General features: G+C 45.3%; 1 protein-coding gene across 2 annotated transcripts in view; it reads right to left on the bottom strand.

Moving 5' to 3' along the window:
* Positions 1-6,705, bottom strand: part of GPATCH8 (G-patch domain containing 8) — a 473,369-nt gene extending 466,664 nt beyond the window's left edge. For both annotated transcript variants that reach the window (XM_069634273.1, XM_069634274.1), the window contains exon 1: positions 6,550-6,705. In XM_069634273.1, the coding sequence (XP_069490374.1) occupies positions 6,550-6,594 (45 nt within the window). In that variant the 5' untranslated portion in view covers positions 6,595-6,705. The remainder of the gene's footprint in view (positions 1-6,549) is intronic.
* Between the last annotated feature and the right edge of the window lie 11,912 nt (positions 6,706-18,617).

Genomic DNA, 18,617 nt, shown 5'->3' with positions numbered 1-18,617 from the left:
GACACAAGGATTGATAAGGATATGACGTGCAGGAGCTAAAAGAAGATCCTGAATATCCTGCATCATTCTGTAAGCAGCGGCTACCCCACGGGAACAAGGGCTGGCATATAGAGCAGGGTTCAAAATGTGTACTTGCCAATGGCCAGTGATGTTTGCCATTGGGCAAGATAAGAAATGGTGTGCTTTGTGCAAGTGCAGAATTGAGGTGAAAGTGGCTCTTTACGACTGGCTAGTAGCATAAAACTTAAAATGTGTACCCCCGATCTAAAGTGCACTAATGTAACTCCAAAATGTACGTTTGTATGTATGTACAAGATTTGTAAAGCAGACAAACTTCTGTACAAAGAAGACACGCCCAAGGGTTAAAAGTAGGGTGGAGAAGAGTAGGGGTGGTGAGAATTGGGTCGAATGGAACTCCGCAAGATGCTTTTTAAAGAGTAGTGTCTCCTGGTGCTGCCTGAAGTGCGATATGGAGGCAACGTGTTCCAAAGACAGGGTACATAACAAGAAAGGCAGGTTTCCTATATCCCTCCCCCCCTCCCCCATCCCCTTCCTGCAGTCCTTTGTATCCAACTAGGTAACATTGTGGCTTCTGCTGCACGCTATAGCTTTTTGTCCATTATACACTTACAGATATTGCCACACACAGGTATGCTTGTATTGCACCAGGTGACCTGGGGAGTCAAAAGGACTCACAGAAGTGTCAAACCCGGCAATGAAATGTACATTCTACATGTAATCAGAGCACACAACTGAAATGTGTGATTTTAGGATAATCGAGTCTTAACATGAAATGGGCCAGATGAGTTAGGTGTAACATCCCCATAATAGCACATCAGATGCTAGGAAACAAATTAAGAGACGCAAATAACGAGATTAGGCGAACCAGAGTTGGGCAATACACGAATGTCGTCCTGTTTTTCACAAGCAAAAATATTATCCCGAAAATAGTATGGTTAAGAACGGCGAAAATGCATTATAAATGGATAGTTAAGACAGTACTCTTCCTAAAACCTGCATGCAGGGCGTAGAAAGCTGCCTGCCCGCATTGCATACTCCGTTAAATGTGGTGCATTTTGCCATCATGAACACTTTTGCTCTCCAAAAGCATGTTCTGCTCCCGGCAAAATTGGGAAGCTCCCTGCTCTATTACAATCCTGGACAGAGATAATTCAGGGTTAGGTGAAAAGGTTGAACTTTTTATGTGCAATCTGAAAACGTTCAACGCAAACACTGTGCAGGTCGAGCACTCACAAACAATGGGGTACATCTATACCTAGCTACCTGCGATACATTTTACACCTACCTTAGGACACCGAACGGAAAAATATGGTCAACACCAGTTATGTATAAAAGCTCAAATGGAAGGGCATTGAAACCAGTTACTCAGACTTAACGGAGAAGGGCTTTACTTGACATCATTAAATAGAGTACAAATAATTGTTAAACAACTTACTTACAAATAGCAGAAGGAACACACTTGAGCTCTGAAAATGGAAACAAAACACGCTCCGAAATAGGAGATGTTAATTAAGGATCTATACAAATTCACTGACGACACACAGATTCTTATCCCAATTTCTGGTAATCATGAGAAGGACACCATCACAGTCAACAAAATCTACGCCATCATTCAAATTTGGATGGCCAATAACAGCCTCTGTCTAAATGATGAAAAAAGACAGATCCTCATAGTGGGGTCACCAGCTAAAATCAAAGTCCTCCACAAAGATTATAACTCCATAACCATCAATGGCACACCTATCCCTATTATCTACCAAACCAAAACGCAAGGAGTCCACTTAGATACCAACCTTACAATGATCAAACATGTCAACGCTCTCTCCTCAGCTACCTCCTACACCTCTAAACTCATTGCACTGAGTCGAAAATTCCTTACTCCACAAAACTGCATTACTCTCATCCTGTCCAAGCTAGATTATTGCAACATATTACTGCTAGGTGCATCTAAAGTGAACATCGCCAAACAACAACTTCTACAAAACAAAGAACTGCGAGCAGCAGTAGGAATAAAAAAATCTGAACACATCTCTCAAGATTAGAAGTGAAGCCCACTGGCTACCCATCAAAGCCAGAATTTCCTTTAAAACACACTGCATCACACACAAGTGTCTCAACAACACAGCTCTGACTTATCTGAACAATGCCATCACCTATAAAAAGAGCATCAGAGTCCGCAGATCCAGCAACAATTCACTTTTCTGCATTCCCCGTTACCAAAGATCCAAGGCAGGGGGAAATAGCTTTGCAGTTCTAGCCCGTAAATTATGGAATACCCTTCCGCCAACCATAAGAGGCGAACCCTCTCATCAGATTTTTTTTAAAATGTTAAAAACCTGGCTTTTCAACCAGCAGGAATAAACCATAACAATATCATCGCATGACACTGCCTGGTGCAATAACGTAACCATGCAACGCTCAGAATTAGACTACTTCTCTCGCACATTTATAATTTCTATTGTTGTGTAACCAGTATCTTAAGCTTTTTTTAACACTTGTATTGCATTTATATTGTTTATCACTTTGCCCTGTATTGTAACCAGATAAGCAAGCATTATGTAACCTATGCCGTGAGACCTCGGAGTCTGGGCGTATAACAAATAACACAAATAAACAAAATAAATAAATAAGGGGAGCTGGGAACTATTTAGCGCCTGGAACAGCCCAGTGCTACTTTTGACTCCCCAGGATGCCAAACCAACAAACCTTTGTGAATTAACTCTGCATTTGGGACAATCTGTAAATAAAACATTCAAACACATCTGTACATCATTTAAAGCATAAGGGATCATAAGAGGACAAAATGATATCTGTGAACCTTATGTGGAAATCAGATTTGCAGAACTCCATTTACTAGCTTCTCGTTCCCCAGTGGTAGCTCCTTGTCGCTGGTTAATCCTGAATACCAGGAGCTGCTTTTAGCTCCTGCTTATCCAATCTTAATGTTGATCCCTGTTCTCTCTGCAGAAGATACAACACAAACTAAGCGAAAAAGGTCAGAAACCGAAAAAAACTTGTGTATGTAAACTGATCAGAGACTGGGTCCAGGTTCAACAACATTCCCAGTGACAACCTGGAACTACTATTGTGAAGGTTGAATGTGCAAAAGTCTCAAATAGCAACTGTCCTGGATGTCAAAACATCAATATCTTATTGAGAACAGCAAACGTTTTTCAACACTAAAGACGGGTGTGCGGTACTGACCAGGAACTGCCCCAAACATAAGAAAAGATGTCCATGTCTGCTAAATTAGCATTTCCGTTCATTTAAAATCAATATTTCAGTGTCCTTACAGTGACACTCAACAACACCAATTTCACCTTTAACCCAGAGGTCTGAAACCTTTGGCTTTCCAAATATGTTGGACTACAATTCCCATCATCCTTAGCCAGGATGCACTTTGGTGAGGGATAACTAAAGTTGCAGTCCGAAACATCTTGCATTGCCACAGGTTGCAGAACCCTGTTTTAGGCTATGTTCTAATACCTCTGGCCAATCCTCCACAACATCCACTTATGTAGACAAAAGAGTCATGCACATTGTCTGCAGATATAGCGTGATCATTTCTGGTCTCTGCTGCTTGGAGAACACATTTGTTTTTAAACGCAAAGTTAAACGATGCTGATAGCTCACCCACAAGAAATACAACTACACAGTACATGATAACAATCTGCATCCGGTTATTAATTTTTGTTCCCCGTTTTGTAGCAGAAAACGGGATTTGCAAGCAAAAAAGCACTGCAGTGGTAATATCAAAATCGGCAACACTAGCTCCATCAACCTCAGCAACTTACAAAGCACTGACTTTTGAAGGCCCAAACGAACTCTGGGCACAACATTCAATATTCATGCGAGTGGCCTTATGTGAATTTAAGACTTGATATAGCAAAAAGTTGCCCACAAGTCATGAGGAGCACTGTACAATACAATGCCAGAGTAATAAGGACTGCAGAAAAAAGAACACATTGAAGACCCAGAATAAACTTTGATTTAAAGACAATTCGATAGAAGGTAACAGATTATCACTGCCATTCAGGGATCAAAATAAATATTTGAAGCAGGAAGTAAAAGCTGCTCCTTGGTAACATGAATCCCCCAGAATACAGTGTGATGCAAACCTAACGTCCAAATGAGATGCAAGGTAGTCCACTATATATTATGTATTTATGTCTTCTGGGTGTATCCTGTTGCTCCTTTATACAATTTTGAAAAGAGTTCATGGCGTGTCTTGGTATGGCACCAGTTGGCCTGGGTAGTCAAAGTGGATCCTTGTTGGCTGTTGGATGACAGGTTAATAAGGCAAAAAGCTGACTCGCTCCAAGCAATTGCTCACTAGTAGATCGCTCTATCAAATGTAATCAAAGATTGGATGACCAGAATTACCTACTAGATTGCTTGTTCTGCACCGAGTTGGTGGTGTTCTTTCTCAGCCAAGCCCCCTTCATCAAAACTGGCAACATCCAGTCAAACTACTGATACCCTGAGGAAGGGGCAAATCATTTTAGAGAATATGGAGTTGTCTGTCACCACTATTCCAAGCATGTCTGATGCACACTAGTGAGCATGTTTTTCTAAAGTACTTAATCCAATACCACTCAAGAGTGACAAAATCATAGCATAAATGCACGTAAAAACACCAAATCTAGGGAAAAGGCACATGGTCAACCAATTACATACTTCATGTCTCATTCACCAATGAACGCAAAGAGCCCTGTGAACATCCATGTATCTGCTGAAATTGGCATGTATTGCCTACTTTCCAGAACCCACCACATACACACGGTTTATCATTGACCATCCATTCAATGTCAGAAATACAGTGCATAATTGTATTGATGTTTAAAATCAAATACCATATGCTAACCGAATGAGTGACCACAGAAACCACAAAAGTAAAAACAATGCTTTGCCACTACAAAAACGTTCAGAATGCCAAAAAATACCCAATGTGTTTAAATAAATAAAACAAAATCCTTGTCTGTGCGAAAAAAGGTCAAACCTCCTGGATAACCTGACAGTTGTCAATCAGCACAGATGTCAATGACAAAAAGCCTAACATCTCGCACAGCAAAAATGATCTTAAATGGCATTCACATTGTTCCTATCAACACTGTATTTGTCTTGCGGTACCAAAGCTGATCCGAAAAGGTGACATTGTACCCTAGCTCAGGATGAACCAGACTGTGGAAGAAACGAGGAGCAGAGATGGGAGAAAAACTAGAGAGTAAGATACCGGCAGAAGAACAGAGGGGCAATGGAGTGGAGGACTCCTGATGAGAAGGGGAGATAGAAAATCATCTGCTTGTGAAGCAGATTTTACCACAGGATATTCTAGTAGATTGTTGAATGATACTAGTAGAGACAGTAGGAGCATGGTTGTATGGAAGACGTGGCCAAGCGGGCACTTTAAATATAACAGCTTCTTCACCGGATGAAGTTTGAAAAAAGTCCACTTTCACATGCGGAATACATTCCTGGTCCACAACACAAAGTGCCCAAAGAATAACCCCTTACTAATGCAGACCAAGTTCTGGACGCCCAATCATGGGCACAATACATACGTTTACCAGAAAAGCACTAAGATTATTAATGTGGTAGCTGGTGCATTACAGGAAAACATCTCCAAAATGCCAGACCAGATTTACTAATCCAAGGGTCCTAAAATATCTCAAACCACTATTCCAACACTCTGGTGCCAATGACAGCTACAACTAAACCCTGCTTTAAGCCTCATGGAAAGCGTGCCACCCTAATGACAAAACATTGGGGGGCCTACAATCCAGGACCCAATTCCAAAACAGACACCATGGACTGTAAACGCTCAAACGCAAAGCACCATATAATTTGAAACGTGTAAAGCAAGCCACCGAATCATATGCTCTTAAATCCACGACTATTGTTCCTCTAACCCAGACATTATTAATAATGTAGCTGGTCCACCTCTCCGAAAATAACCAATTAGATGTGTGATCCTACCATTATACCCACTAGTGACCCCAGAATCAAACCCCCAAATCACAATGACAACCCAGTAAAACGACAAAGAGCATACCTATGCCGCCCTCTCCCTTAGTCCCACGTCGAGGTGAGGCAACAGGAAACATATAACAGCTGTGGACCCATCATTCAGAAGCCCCTTAAGAGCACGACACCTGCAGCACATGCGCACACTTGCATGAAGGCGTCATGCACACTAGGCAAATGCCTCCTATACAGCCTAGCAAGTCTTTCCTCCCAGTGCCTTTGAAACCACAGCTCTCGGGACAACCAAGCGGCCGCAAACCCCCACAACAACCTCTCATAGAAACCTAGCAACCATACATAAACTTAAATAGCAGTCGCGGACGGGTGAAAGAAGGCCTGCGGGCCAGAATCTCCAACGCACCCACCTCCCAAATGGCTGTGAATATCAAAAACCCAGACAGAGGCCCTCGTACATGACAAGTCTCAGGGTGGACGTTTGGCCGCATCGCCTATTGAAACCTACATCCCAGGCGCGATCTACGGGGTGGAGGCCCGCTTCCCTACCTGGAAGTCCCTGTCCTCGTTGAACCGAGAGAACCTGTCAGCCATTTTGCCGCTGGCGCCGCAGCCCCCCGTCCGCCTTCCTCTCCTACAGCAGAATAGCAGCTTCCCGACCGTACCACACGCAGCCTACGCACGCGCAGTCGCGCACCCGAGAGCCGCAGAACTCCGCCCATCGAGTGCACGGCCGCTGCTGTGTGAGGGCACAAGTCTTTCAGTGACAGGCACCCGTCAAACCAAGAAGAGGCGGCCCACGCATGGTCTTCAGGGCCCGATTGGGAGAGTGTCTTGGAAGTGACCAGAGAATGTTCTCACCGTAAACGTGCTCAACAGTATATCGACTAGTTCTGAAATGCGCATTTCCAATAAAAAGTTAAGGATTCATTACTCACGGAGCCCTACTTGTCCATCTGTGTACTTATTTAATGCGAATAGCGATTTAAGGACAAAGTACCATGCTTGTAATTATTTTAAAACCTACATTACTTACCAACCCAATGATAACTAGTTTGATATTAGTAATCGTGTTTGCACAATTATCAGTTGTTTCTTTTATGATTAAATTGGTTGGGACCTCCCTTTTAAGATAAATGATTTTAAGTGCATCAGGACAGAAAGTATTTTTTCAGTCCAATTGTAAACCTGCAGAAATATCAAGCACACCAACTCCATGAATTGTATCATTATACAACGCCCCCCTTAAACCACACCTCTTTCCATAACTATCGGCGGAAAGACGTGCACGTGAAAAGTAGGCGTGCACGTTCCCTGCTAGAAAACAAGTTTGATTTCTGGCATTGCATGGCGCGTCGGCCTTTTTATAGTCAGGCAGGACGTCGCCATTTTATAGTCAGGCAGGCAGAACGCCCTTCTCCCTATGTTCACACCGCATTACACCTGCACACCTTGGGCTGCTACGAGGACGTTGACGTGTTGTTCTGTAGTACCGGGTCTCTTCCTGTAACTCACCCCTGTGTTGTAAAACGGTGTTTTGAGCGGAGTGTTCAGAATGCTGGCATAAATCCAATGTCAGGTTGGTGAAGTGGTATTTCTTGTGTCTCCTTTGCCTTGGTCCTTCATGAATGCTTGTTTTGTGGAATGTTATGGTGTGAGAGCCCGTGTAAGTTCCATGAATATCAGTTGGAGTAAGGCAGCTTTTGATCAGTTGGAGTAATAGGCAGCTTGTGAGACTGGAAGCTGGTGATGACTTCTTGTACCTTCCTACTTACCTACCTATGAACTTAACTGTTGTATCACCTTGCTCTCTGGAACTTAGTAAAGAAGTTCACTTCCCCACGTGAGGTGTTAGAGCCTTCTTTCATGTCCTATCAGTGGTGACAAGGATGGGATTTCGGCGCTGCAATGTGGTGCATTGTGTGGCACTGAGTACTGCGCATGGAAAATCCTGAGCTCTAAGTGTTTTGTTTAGTCCACATGAGGGAGAAAAGTTTCTGCGCAGCTGCTGTCCAATGCTGCACTGGGTATGTGGACACTATGACATTGCTCCGTAACGTTGTGGGCACAGATTATGGTGCAGCTTGGTGAACAGGCTGCTGATGATATTGTTTCGTCCTGAAGGAGACAGAGATGATTTACATGTAATAAATGTTGTGTTGTATTTTAAGATGCTCTGCCTAATTGGCAACTAATGGGATCTCCATCAGAGATTGATTCATTGTTATTGCACTGGTGGTGGTGTGGGGCCTGAGATGGTTTTGTCATATCTGGGGTGCGCTCAGTTTCAGATGTCATGTTAGACCTGTGTTTCATTATGGTCTTGCCTAGGAGCGTTCAGGTCGAGAGTTTTAATCTGGAGCCTATACACTGAGTGGATGTCTGCAGTGTGATTTGCCAAGTGGCTAGGGTATGATTAACAGAATGTATGACAGTGCCACTATTTATCTAGGTAAAGCCATTCAAATGTTTTATTGTTATTAACCTTTGCCTCGACGGTACCACCTATGTTATGGACTTTGTAGCTAAGGGCTATAGACTCAATTAGAGTCTGATTCTCTCGTTTGTCATGCCTTTGCATGTTCGATTTGCCTAACTGTTTGTTTTGTGTTGTAAAACCAGCCTATTGGTGTAGAAAACCACTTGTTGTGTTTTTGGCGGCCCAATCCCTGTGTGTTTGCAGTACAGTGTCCGCTTGTGGGGCTTGGCCTGTCTGTGTGTTGGTGGTGCAGTGTCTGATGTTTAAATCCTCACCTGGCCACAGGCCATCCAGTGTGTTGTACACCTAGCACTTGAGGTCACTGACCTGTGCCTCTTTCTTGAGGTGTTGGACACCTGCACTTGGGGGGGGTTTCCTGCCCATGCTTCTGGGGAGCTGGATGCATGTACCTTGAAGGGGAGGTTCTCTCCGCCTGTTAGTGCGAAGGAGTGGGTGCATGTGCCCTGTGCTTTAGTACATTATTTAGGTTTTGCTATGCCGTAGTAGTACCTGGGGATTGTGCTGTGCCTTAGTGCACCTTAGTTGTTGGCGGTAAGATGCATGAGGGTGTTAGTTTGAGATTTTGTGGCATTGTGGGTTGTTGTGCTAGGGCTGGCTCTCTTGTTAGAGTGTCTGTTGTGGTCCTGTGACGGACTTTGAGTGTACTTGTATGGCTGCTTGGCTTTATTGTAAGTCGTTGAGGGGACAAGGTAGGTGGGAGCGTGGCTCCTTGTTCCTCACAATGGAGTCGTTGGGGGTTGGTTAAGGCCAGAGTGGTGTTTGACATTATGCCTTGGTTGCATTACCATATGTTTTTCCTTTGTGCTACTTTCCGTACCCTGTTCCATGGTTTCTCTTCAGGAGGGAGATATGTTATGGCTTGTGTCTCCCTTGCCTTGGTTGTGCATCAATGCTTGTTTGATGGAATGCCTGGTGGAATGTTTGCCTGTGGAATGGTGTGTGGTGTGAGTGCCCCTGTAAATTCCATGAATGTCAGTTGGAGTGAGGCAGCTTGTGAAAGTAGGGTGGAGGCCGGTGGATATCTTCTTGTAGCTTCCTACTTACAAATTAAATTACATTTATTTTATTTGCAATTGGTTTACAACAAACTTTACAAAAAAACAGAAATCCACTACACATACTATGAAAACACAAAATCCCAAAAAGAAATGAAAAAACAAAAAAAAGAAGCAGCTATAATAAATAGAAGTTGGGCACTGGACCCTTTAAGAAATACCACAGAGTAATTCACTTATTCATAGAATACACATGTTATACAGGGATAAAAACACAGACTTATCATATAAATAATTAAAAAGATCGCCATACTCAAATTCATTGAGCAAAGTTCACACAAAGAAACACAAATAACCTTCCGGTACAATATGTTAAGAACTTTGAATAACATTTCGAATAACATTCATCGGTGCAATATATGAAGTAAGGTAAACATGGGGAGTGCCATCCCGGGGTTAGTCCCAGGTTTCTAAAATCAGTTAGACAGGATCTGTCTAATCCTGCCACCGCAAAACCCTCTCCAATGGAATTAATATTGACACGTTTATTCCATATATAATCACGATCTATTGCATACCAATTACTAGCTTGACTCATAGAGCTGAGAAAATACCTCATCATCATTGTTTATAAACCTGCACACTCCAATACCCAATGTTGGGCAGTCTCCATCTGACCAGACTGACAGAATCTGCAATTTGTATCTGTAATTTGCAGCCAGAATCTCCAGTCGCGGCAAGATATTATGGTAAAATTTGTTTGGAATCTGTCTCAGGATCATAGTTGGGGCACCCTGCCTTCTATGGGTCAGAACCAAATTATGCATCAATGGATATGAGTGAAGCAAGTCCGTAGTGCAGACCCAATCGTAATCAAAAAGGGCTTTCTTCACTCTCAGTGGATTGGTCAACAAGGACGCCCTATGTATCGCCAAACTATTCAGGATAAGAAGCGCCCTATCCTCAATCTGAGAAAGAAATGTATTTTACTCTTTAAAACTGGTAATTGTTTTCCCAGTAAATCGTAAAGGGTTGCAGGAATTGGATCAACCAATTTGGCGTATAAAGCAAGACCATTACACTGCACCCGTGCCTTCATTGAGACCAACCCCAAATCTATATCGCATTTGGTATGCTCAGAATTTTAAGCCAAATTTTTGCTTCGATACCATCAAGAACCTTAAAGATACCAGACTGTACCAATTCTAAGTCATAAGTTAGTTTTGGGACGATCTTACCTTCGTAAAGTGCCCGTGCTGGTTTAATGGAGAAGTGTCCGTACTTTATATCTATTTTCACTACCTGAATAGCTAAAAATGTCTCCTTATTTAAGAGGGACTCCCTCACATTTCTTAGCCCTGACTGCGCACTGATTTGAAACCCCAAGTAGAATATGGTATCCACCGTTCCAATTACTTTATTTTCCAAAGACCATGCCCTGCCTTTCTTTTTATTCACCTGTGCAATGGTTAAGATCTTGGTTTTATCAGAGTTAACAATAAGCACATTGTATATAGCAAACAGAGAATTTGGTCAACAAACACTGTAACCCAGACCACGAGTTATCAAATAGTTGAAAATCATCAGCGTAAGCTAACCATTCAACAGTCAATGAGTCAATAATTGGTGGGATCAGTCGCGCCCGGTCAAATACTCTACCACGTCTGATACATACAGATTGAATAAATAGGGTGCTAGATTACAACCCTGCCAAAGGCCCCTCAAGATTTTAATGCCTGCAGACAACTCTCCTTTGTTATTCAATCTTGAAAAAATCCCAGAGTCCTCATAGAGGGCCATCAGAAGTCTCAGTAAACCTCCTGCATCCCCCATCGGGCGAGTAGTCTATTCTAGTCGAAAGGTCGATGGAAGCCACAAAGGTGCTACTCTTCGCCTTATTCCATGCTGAGACTTGGAATGCCTTCACCAATAAGTCATTAAGATTGGTTGAATGCCCCTTGCGGAAGCCCGTCTGAAAAGGGCTCAGACGTCCCCTCGCCCATTCCTCCGCGTGTGTTGGAAGAAAGGCTGAGAAAACTTTGCAATCTGCATCAATTAGTGAAATAAGGCGATCATTTTTAGGGTCAGGCCTTTGACCTCACTTAAAAATAAGGACAATGTTAGCTGTTCGCCAAGAAATGTGGAGAATAACAGAAACTACAATACTTTCGAAGAGGCCAAGAAGAACCTTAGACCAATTACTCGGATCTAATTTTAGTGCCAAATTGGTCAGGCCATTTGGGCAAGGGGCATGCGACCGCTTGCACCTCTTAATTAATGACACCTTCCTACTTACTTACCAATGAACTTACCTGTTGTATCACCTTGCTACTTAGTAAAGAAGCTCACTTCCCCACCTCAGGTGTCGGAGCCATCTTTCATGTCCTATCATGAAGCCCTCCCAGTTTGGTTTTTATCCATTTGATTGTATTGTAACGAGCCAGTTACCAGTAATCTGCATTACCTCCATGTCCCTCTTGTCCCAGTACTTAGAGGTACCCCTGCTCAGGAACCCCACATCACTTTTATTTCAGACTGGCCCTGCTTCCTCCCTCCAGGGCATAATAGCCCTCCGCTGTCATGATTCCTGCCCCTGCCCCTCATGTCCCCAGCCATCCAAGATCTCAGGCTGGAGCCAGGCCACGATCACCTACATGGCCCTCAGGGGCCTCTCCATCCCTCCAAAGACCCACTTGGAGTCAGACTTTGCGCTTGTGGCACCAGACTCACTCACTCCCATAGGATAACATTGGGGATTGGACTTGTAGTTCATTGATGGGGACAAGATGGATGCCCCCACTTATTTCGGTTCCCTGAACTGCATGTGCAGTCTAGTCTTTTGGGTGTGGTTCAGCCCAGAGACACCTGGGATACCCAGAGACTATTTAAGCCACGCCAAGGCTGAGAAACATGCTTTGCGTTTTCTGCACCTGCAGCGTGACACTCACCGCGTTAGGATCGGTCTCCAGTAGGCCTGCATCTTTCTTCTGCGCTCAGCTCCTGCAAGAACAGGAACACCATTAGGAACAGCCTTACCTTGCGGTGCTTCTGCCCATCATTCATCGCTCCTTCTGTTCTGCGGGCATCTTCGGCGGTGTCATTCCCATCCCGGCACGTCGCCTCCTAAGGAAAAGGGAAAAGAACAGAAAAAAGGCATTAGTAAGCATTCAGCAAATCTTCGCTTACTTTTAAAGACTGTACGAGTTTCAAACGCTTACCTGAATCCCAGCCGCTTTGGGGGAACTCTGTCTCCGGAACTTCTCATCCATCTGCAAGAGGGAAAAGACATTCCAGGTTAGCGTGGAAACATCTAGAGGCTCCGCATACCGCGCTTATTCACTGCATTTCTTCTTCATAACCGGCATCCACGCTGAAAACGTCGCGGCACCTAAAAGACACAGAAAAAGAACTCCGTTCAATATAAATACGAAAGGGTCGCATCGCGCTCTCACTCTCCTTCAGCGCTACTCATCTCAGCAGCACGTCGCTATCCCCGGACGCAGGCCATCATCTAAGGAAGGAAAGTAACAAAGTTACTCATTATACTTACCTGTCGGACTCTTGCCAGTGAAGTAAGTAGGCAGCAACGAGCCCGCATCAATCAACGCGCCCCTGCACTGAAAGCAGGACTGAGAGCACACTTTCCAAGAAAACAAGGTGAGCTGTGGATCAAAGGGAAGGGTTGGATCGCGGGGAAGAAGGGGTTCAAGCACACAGAGACAATAGGGAGTTAAACTCTACCAATCCTGTGTTTCAGGCCCAGTCTCCAGTCAAGTAGACTCCAGGGAAGGGTTCGAGGTCGTAAGAGGTCATAAGAGGCTGAGTGACGTCCCCGTGGATACCAGTTGAGCGTTACAGAACGCAAAGCCTCACATCAAAATCCACCTGGGCGTCATGGAAACGTCAGAAACCGACCAGTTAGCCCACATGTTGGGGCAGCTACGTTCCGAAGTACATGCAGCCAGGCAGGAGACCAACACCCTGAGGAGATAGTAGCCAAAGAACGCACTGATGATTTAAGCCGGCAACTTCTCCAGTCACAAGCAGGGCATGCACCATTGCCGGGAAGCGTGCCCTCGATGCCAGCACCATCAGCCAATCCCATTCAGATAACCCTTCCTGGGGCAGTTCCCTTGGCCCCGCCCGAACGATTTACGGGGGATCCCAAGAGGTTTGCAACGTTCATGAACCAGTGCCGCCTGCACTTCCTTTGTAGACCAGGGGCCTTTCCGAATGACCAATCACGGGTCGCTTTTGAGCTATCCTATCTGAGTGGTAGCGTCGCAGACTGGTCTGTACCCTTTGTGGCCCAATACGATCCTTTGCTGCATGACTTCAGGGGCTTTCAGCAGGAGATGGAAAAGCTGTTCGCCCATCGTACTCATGGGCAGACATTAGACAACAAACCTCTGTCCCTACGCCAAGGGAATCAAGACCTATTAACATACATAGCCACATTGAATAGACTCGTAGTTGAAGCAGAATGGCCAGTGGAGAAGAGAACCACGTTATTTCATCAGGGGTTGCGGTGGGAGCTGAAGGATGTTCTTGCACAAGTAGTGAACCCCCTGAAAGACTGCTCAGAATTCATTGACCTTGTTATTCAACTGGATCATAGGTTGCAGGACCGAAGAGCAGATCGAACCAGACCGGACCCTTGCCCTATGTATGTGCGTTCAAAGGACAATATTGCCCACACAACGGAAGGTTCAGGAGAACCAGTGCAAATCGGGGAGGTCAGATCCCCCTTGACTAAAGCGGAAAGGGATAAAAGGAGACAGCAGCAGTTATGTCTGTACTGTGGAAGGTCAGGTCATTTCCTTAAAGAGTGCCCCGTGAAGCCACCGAGGAGGACGGTAGGGGCCACGGACAAGGAAGATACCATCAAGGAGTCGGAAAACTCCCCAGCCCGGCAAGTGTAGGGGTCCACTTGTTGAGTGAAGAAAGTGAACTACAGACCTCCCATTTTGCACTATCTGTGGTCTTGATCAATCACCAACAACCATCTCGGATGCACGCAGTAAGAGCGTACATTGACAGTGGAGCCGTTGGGAATTACATCGACCAGGATCTTGCGGCAAAGATGGGGCTTCCGTTACGCCCTAAATCAACCACTGACACTGTTACCACTGTCGACGGCACGGAAATAGCTTCTGGTCCAGTATCCCAATGCACTGCACCTTTAACCCTTCTGTGCCAGGATAGACACCAAGAATCTATCGTTTTCGACCTCATTAAGGCACTACAGTTCTGGTTGATTTTGGGAATGCCATGGTTGATAGCTCACAATACTCAAATCGATTGGCGAGCAAAAGAATTGGCCTTTCCCGAGACTTGGCCCACACAAGTTATCGCCAAGAGAAACAACCAATAGGCACCAGAACCTCAACGCTTGCGACTGTGCAATCGGCACCCTACCAAGTGAATACCAGGACTTTTAAGATGTCTTTCAGAAAGAACAGGCTAATACCCTGCCACCGCATAAACCATACGATTGCCAAATCGACCTGATACCCGGCGGCAAATCGCTTGTGGGCGAATTTACGCACTCACAGAACCAGAAAACCAGCACCTGAAGGCCTATCTTGACCAATACCTGGCCAACGGGTTCATCCATCCCTCGAAGTCTCCAGCAGCCAGTCCTCTATTCTTCATACCGAAAAAGGAGGGGGACTTGAGAACGTGCATCGACTATCGCGCACTGAACCAGATTACTGTAAAAAACCACTACCCCCTGCCACTGACCCCTGAATTGCTTGATGAAGTCAAAGATGCCCAAATCTACAGAAAACTAGACCTGAGGGGGGCATATCACCTTGTATCGTAAAACAGGGGGACGAATGGAAAACCGCTTTTCGCACCAAATACGGCTTGTACGAATATCAAATAATGCCCTTTGGCCTTTGCAACGCGCCTGCAGCATTTCAATACTTCATGAACGATGTCCTACGGGAATTGTTTGATGTCCGTGCTCTAGTGTACATCGACAATATTCTAGTATATTCCGCATCAAAGCAGGACCACGTTAAAACACGTCCGATCCGTATTGGAGAAACTCCGTCAATGCCAGCTCTTCGCCAAGCTTGAAAAGTGCTCATTCCACGTCTCCGAGGTGGAATTCATGGGCTTTATTCTCAGCCCGAATGGAATCCAAATGGATGTACACAAAGTAGGTGCTATCCTGAACTGGCCATCCCCAAATTCATTCAAGCGGGTTCACAGTATGCTGGGTTTTGCAAACTTCTACCGCCGGTTCATCCCAGGATTTTCGCAAATCGTGCATCCCATCACGTCATTGCTAAGGAAAAGCAACAAAAAGTTCCAGTGGACAACAGAAGCAGAGGAAGCTTTCCAGGAACTCAAAGCAAGATTCACATGTGCCCCAATCTTACGCCACCCTCGCCCTGATCTCCCATACCTGGTGGAAACGGACGCCTCAAGCATAGCTATGGGAGCCGTCCTCTCACAAAAGGACCCCAAAACGGGCCAGTTACACCCTGTTGCCTTCTGGTCGCGTAAATTCACACCCCTGAACTCAATTACGCTATCACAGACAAAGAACTCCTGGCCATTAAGTCAGCCTTTAAGGCATGGCAGCACTACCTCTTGGGCGCCAGACACACAATCACCGTAATAACTGACCACCGGAACCTCCAGAAACAGCAAAGGCCCAATCCTCACGACAACTACGTTGGGCTCTTTTTTTTGCTGAATACGACTACGTGATTACATTTCGACCAGGGGTGAAAAACGGGAAGGCCGATGCCCTTTCCCGAATGGGGGTGGAAGAGCAAGGGTATCAGACCCCTGACCCAATAGCAATCATCCTGAGTGACAAGCTCCTAGGAATCACAGCAACCATAACTCGTAAAGAATTACATGAAGAAATCCAAAACCTGATGAGTCCTGAGCGATTACAAGCGTAGAGTGCACAAGGAGAACATTACATGATAAAAGATCAGTTGCCCTACTTCAGGAATCGTTTATTCTTACCAAACCAAGAACTACGAGAACAAGTCCTGTCCGGTTATCATGATTCCTTGATCGAGGGCCACCCCGGAATCACTAAAACCCTAGCCAAGGTAAAACAAAATTATTTGTGGCCCACGTGGCGTAAACACATTATCCAATTCATCCTATCTTGTGGAGTGTGTGCTCAAAGAAACTGGCTGAGCTATTACAACCATTGGAAATCCCACCAGCAACCTGGCACACGTTGTCCCTCGATTTTATTACTGATTTACTACCCAGTCAAGGGTTTAACACTATTCTTGTGGTCCTATTTTCAAAAATGGCACATTTCATTCCTCTTAAGGGGCTCCGAAATGCTTCCGCTCTGGCAAAGATATTTCTTGAAGGCATTGTACGGCTCCATGGGTTTCCTTCAGTTTTGGTCTCAGACCGAGATACTCAATTCGTATCTAACTTCTGGAGAAAATGCTGCTCTATGGCCCAGATCGACATCCGGCTATCCACCAGTCACCATCCCCAAACAGATGGTCAAACTGAGAGGACAAATCAGACGCTTTAGCAGTATCTGCGTTGTATGTTACACCAAGCTGAAGGAAGCTGGTTCGACCTATTATGGATAGCTGAATATGCTTATAATAATTCCCTACACACCAGCACTGGGCAGACACCCTTTTATACCATGTATGGCGGGCACCTACGTACTTCTGAGTTGGACGTTCCTACAACCCTGGAAATGCCAGCAGTCAAAACCTTGCACACAACCATTTCTCAAACCTTTAAAAGGGCAGCTGTGAACACCTACTTCAAGCTAAGAATTGCCAAAAGAAGTTTGCTGTTCAACACGAGCAAAGGCCCCCAACTACCAAGTGGGAGACAAAGTCTGGCTGGCATCTAAACACGTGTCCATTAAAGGAACCTGAACTTTCCGTCCAAGATACCTGGGTCCATTCACATTCACCTCCGTGATAAATCCTGTGGCGGTCAGACTAGCTTTGCCGTCAAACATGCAGATTCATCCTGTGTTCCACGTGTCTCTCCTTAAACCTGTTCAACCTGGGTAGCAACGCCACCGCAGCCAGTAGTAGTCGCCGGGGAGCCAGAATTCGAAGTCAAGGACATCCTGGATTCAAAGTACGTCAGATACAAATTATACTAATTAGTAGACTGGAAGGGGTATGGTCCACAAGACAGGACATGGGAGCCTTGTGAGTACATCCATGCACCTCGCTTGCTTAGAAGATTTCATCAAAACCATCCAAACAAACCAGGACCAGACAGAAGAGCCACCTTGAGAGGGGCCTTGGGGGGGAGTGCTGTCATGATTCCTGCCCCTCATGCCTCCAGCCCTCCAAGATGTCAGGCTGGAGCCAGGCCACGATCGCCTACATGGCCCTCAAGGGCCTCTCCATCCCTCCAAAGAACCACTTGGAGTCAGACTTGGCGCTTGTGGCACCAGACTCACTCACTCCCATAGGATAACATTGGGGATTGGACTTGTAGTGCATTGATGGGAACAAGATGGATGCCCCCACATATTTCGGTTCCCTGAACTGCATGTGCAGTCTACTCTTTTGGGTGTGTTTCCGCCCAGAGACACCTGGGATACCCAGAGACTATTTAAGCCACGCCCAGGCTGAGAAACATGCTTTGCGTTTTCTGCACCTGCAGCGTGACACTCACCGTGTTCGGATCGGTCTTAAGTAGGCCTGCATCTTTCTTCTGCGCTCAGCTCCTGCAAGAACAAGAACACCATTAGGAACAGCCTTACCTTGCGGCGCTTCTGCCCATCATTCATCGCTCCTTCTGTTCTGCGAGCATCTTCGGCAGTGTCATTCCCATCTCGGCACGCTGCTTCCTAAGGAAAAGGGAAAAGAACAGAAAAAAGGCATTAGTAAGCATTCAGCAAATCTTCGCTTACTTTTAAAGACTGTACGAGCTTCAAACGCTTACCTGAATCCCAACCGCTCTGGGGGGAACTCTGTCTCCGGAACTTCTCATCCATCTGCAAGAGGGAAAAGACATTCCAGCTTAGTGTGGACACATCTAGAGGCGCCGCATACCGCGCTTACTCACCGCATTTTTTCTTCATAACCGGCATCCACGCTGAAAACATCGCGGCACCTAAAAGACACAGAAAAAGAACTCAGTTC

Source organism: Ambystoma mexicanum, chromosome 13 (genome assembly GCF_040938575.1).
Source record: "Ambystoma mexicanum isolate Mex_15411 chromosome 13, UKY_AmexF1_1, whole genome shotgun sequence".
In the NCBI taxonomy this organism is placed as follows: domain Eukaryota; kingdom Metazoa; phylum Chordata; class Amphibia; order Caudata; family Ambystomatidae; genus Ambystoma; species Ambystoma mexicanum.
This window is presented reverse-complemented; position numbering and strand designations above follow the sequence as displayed.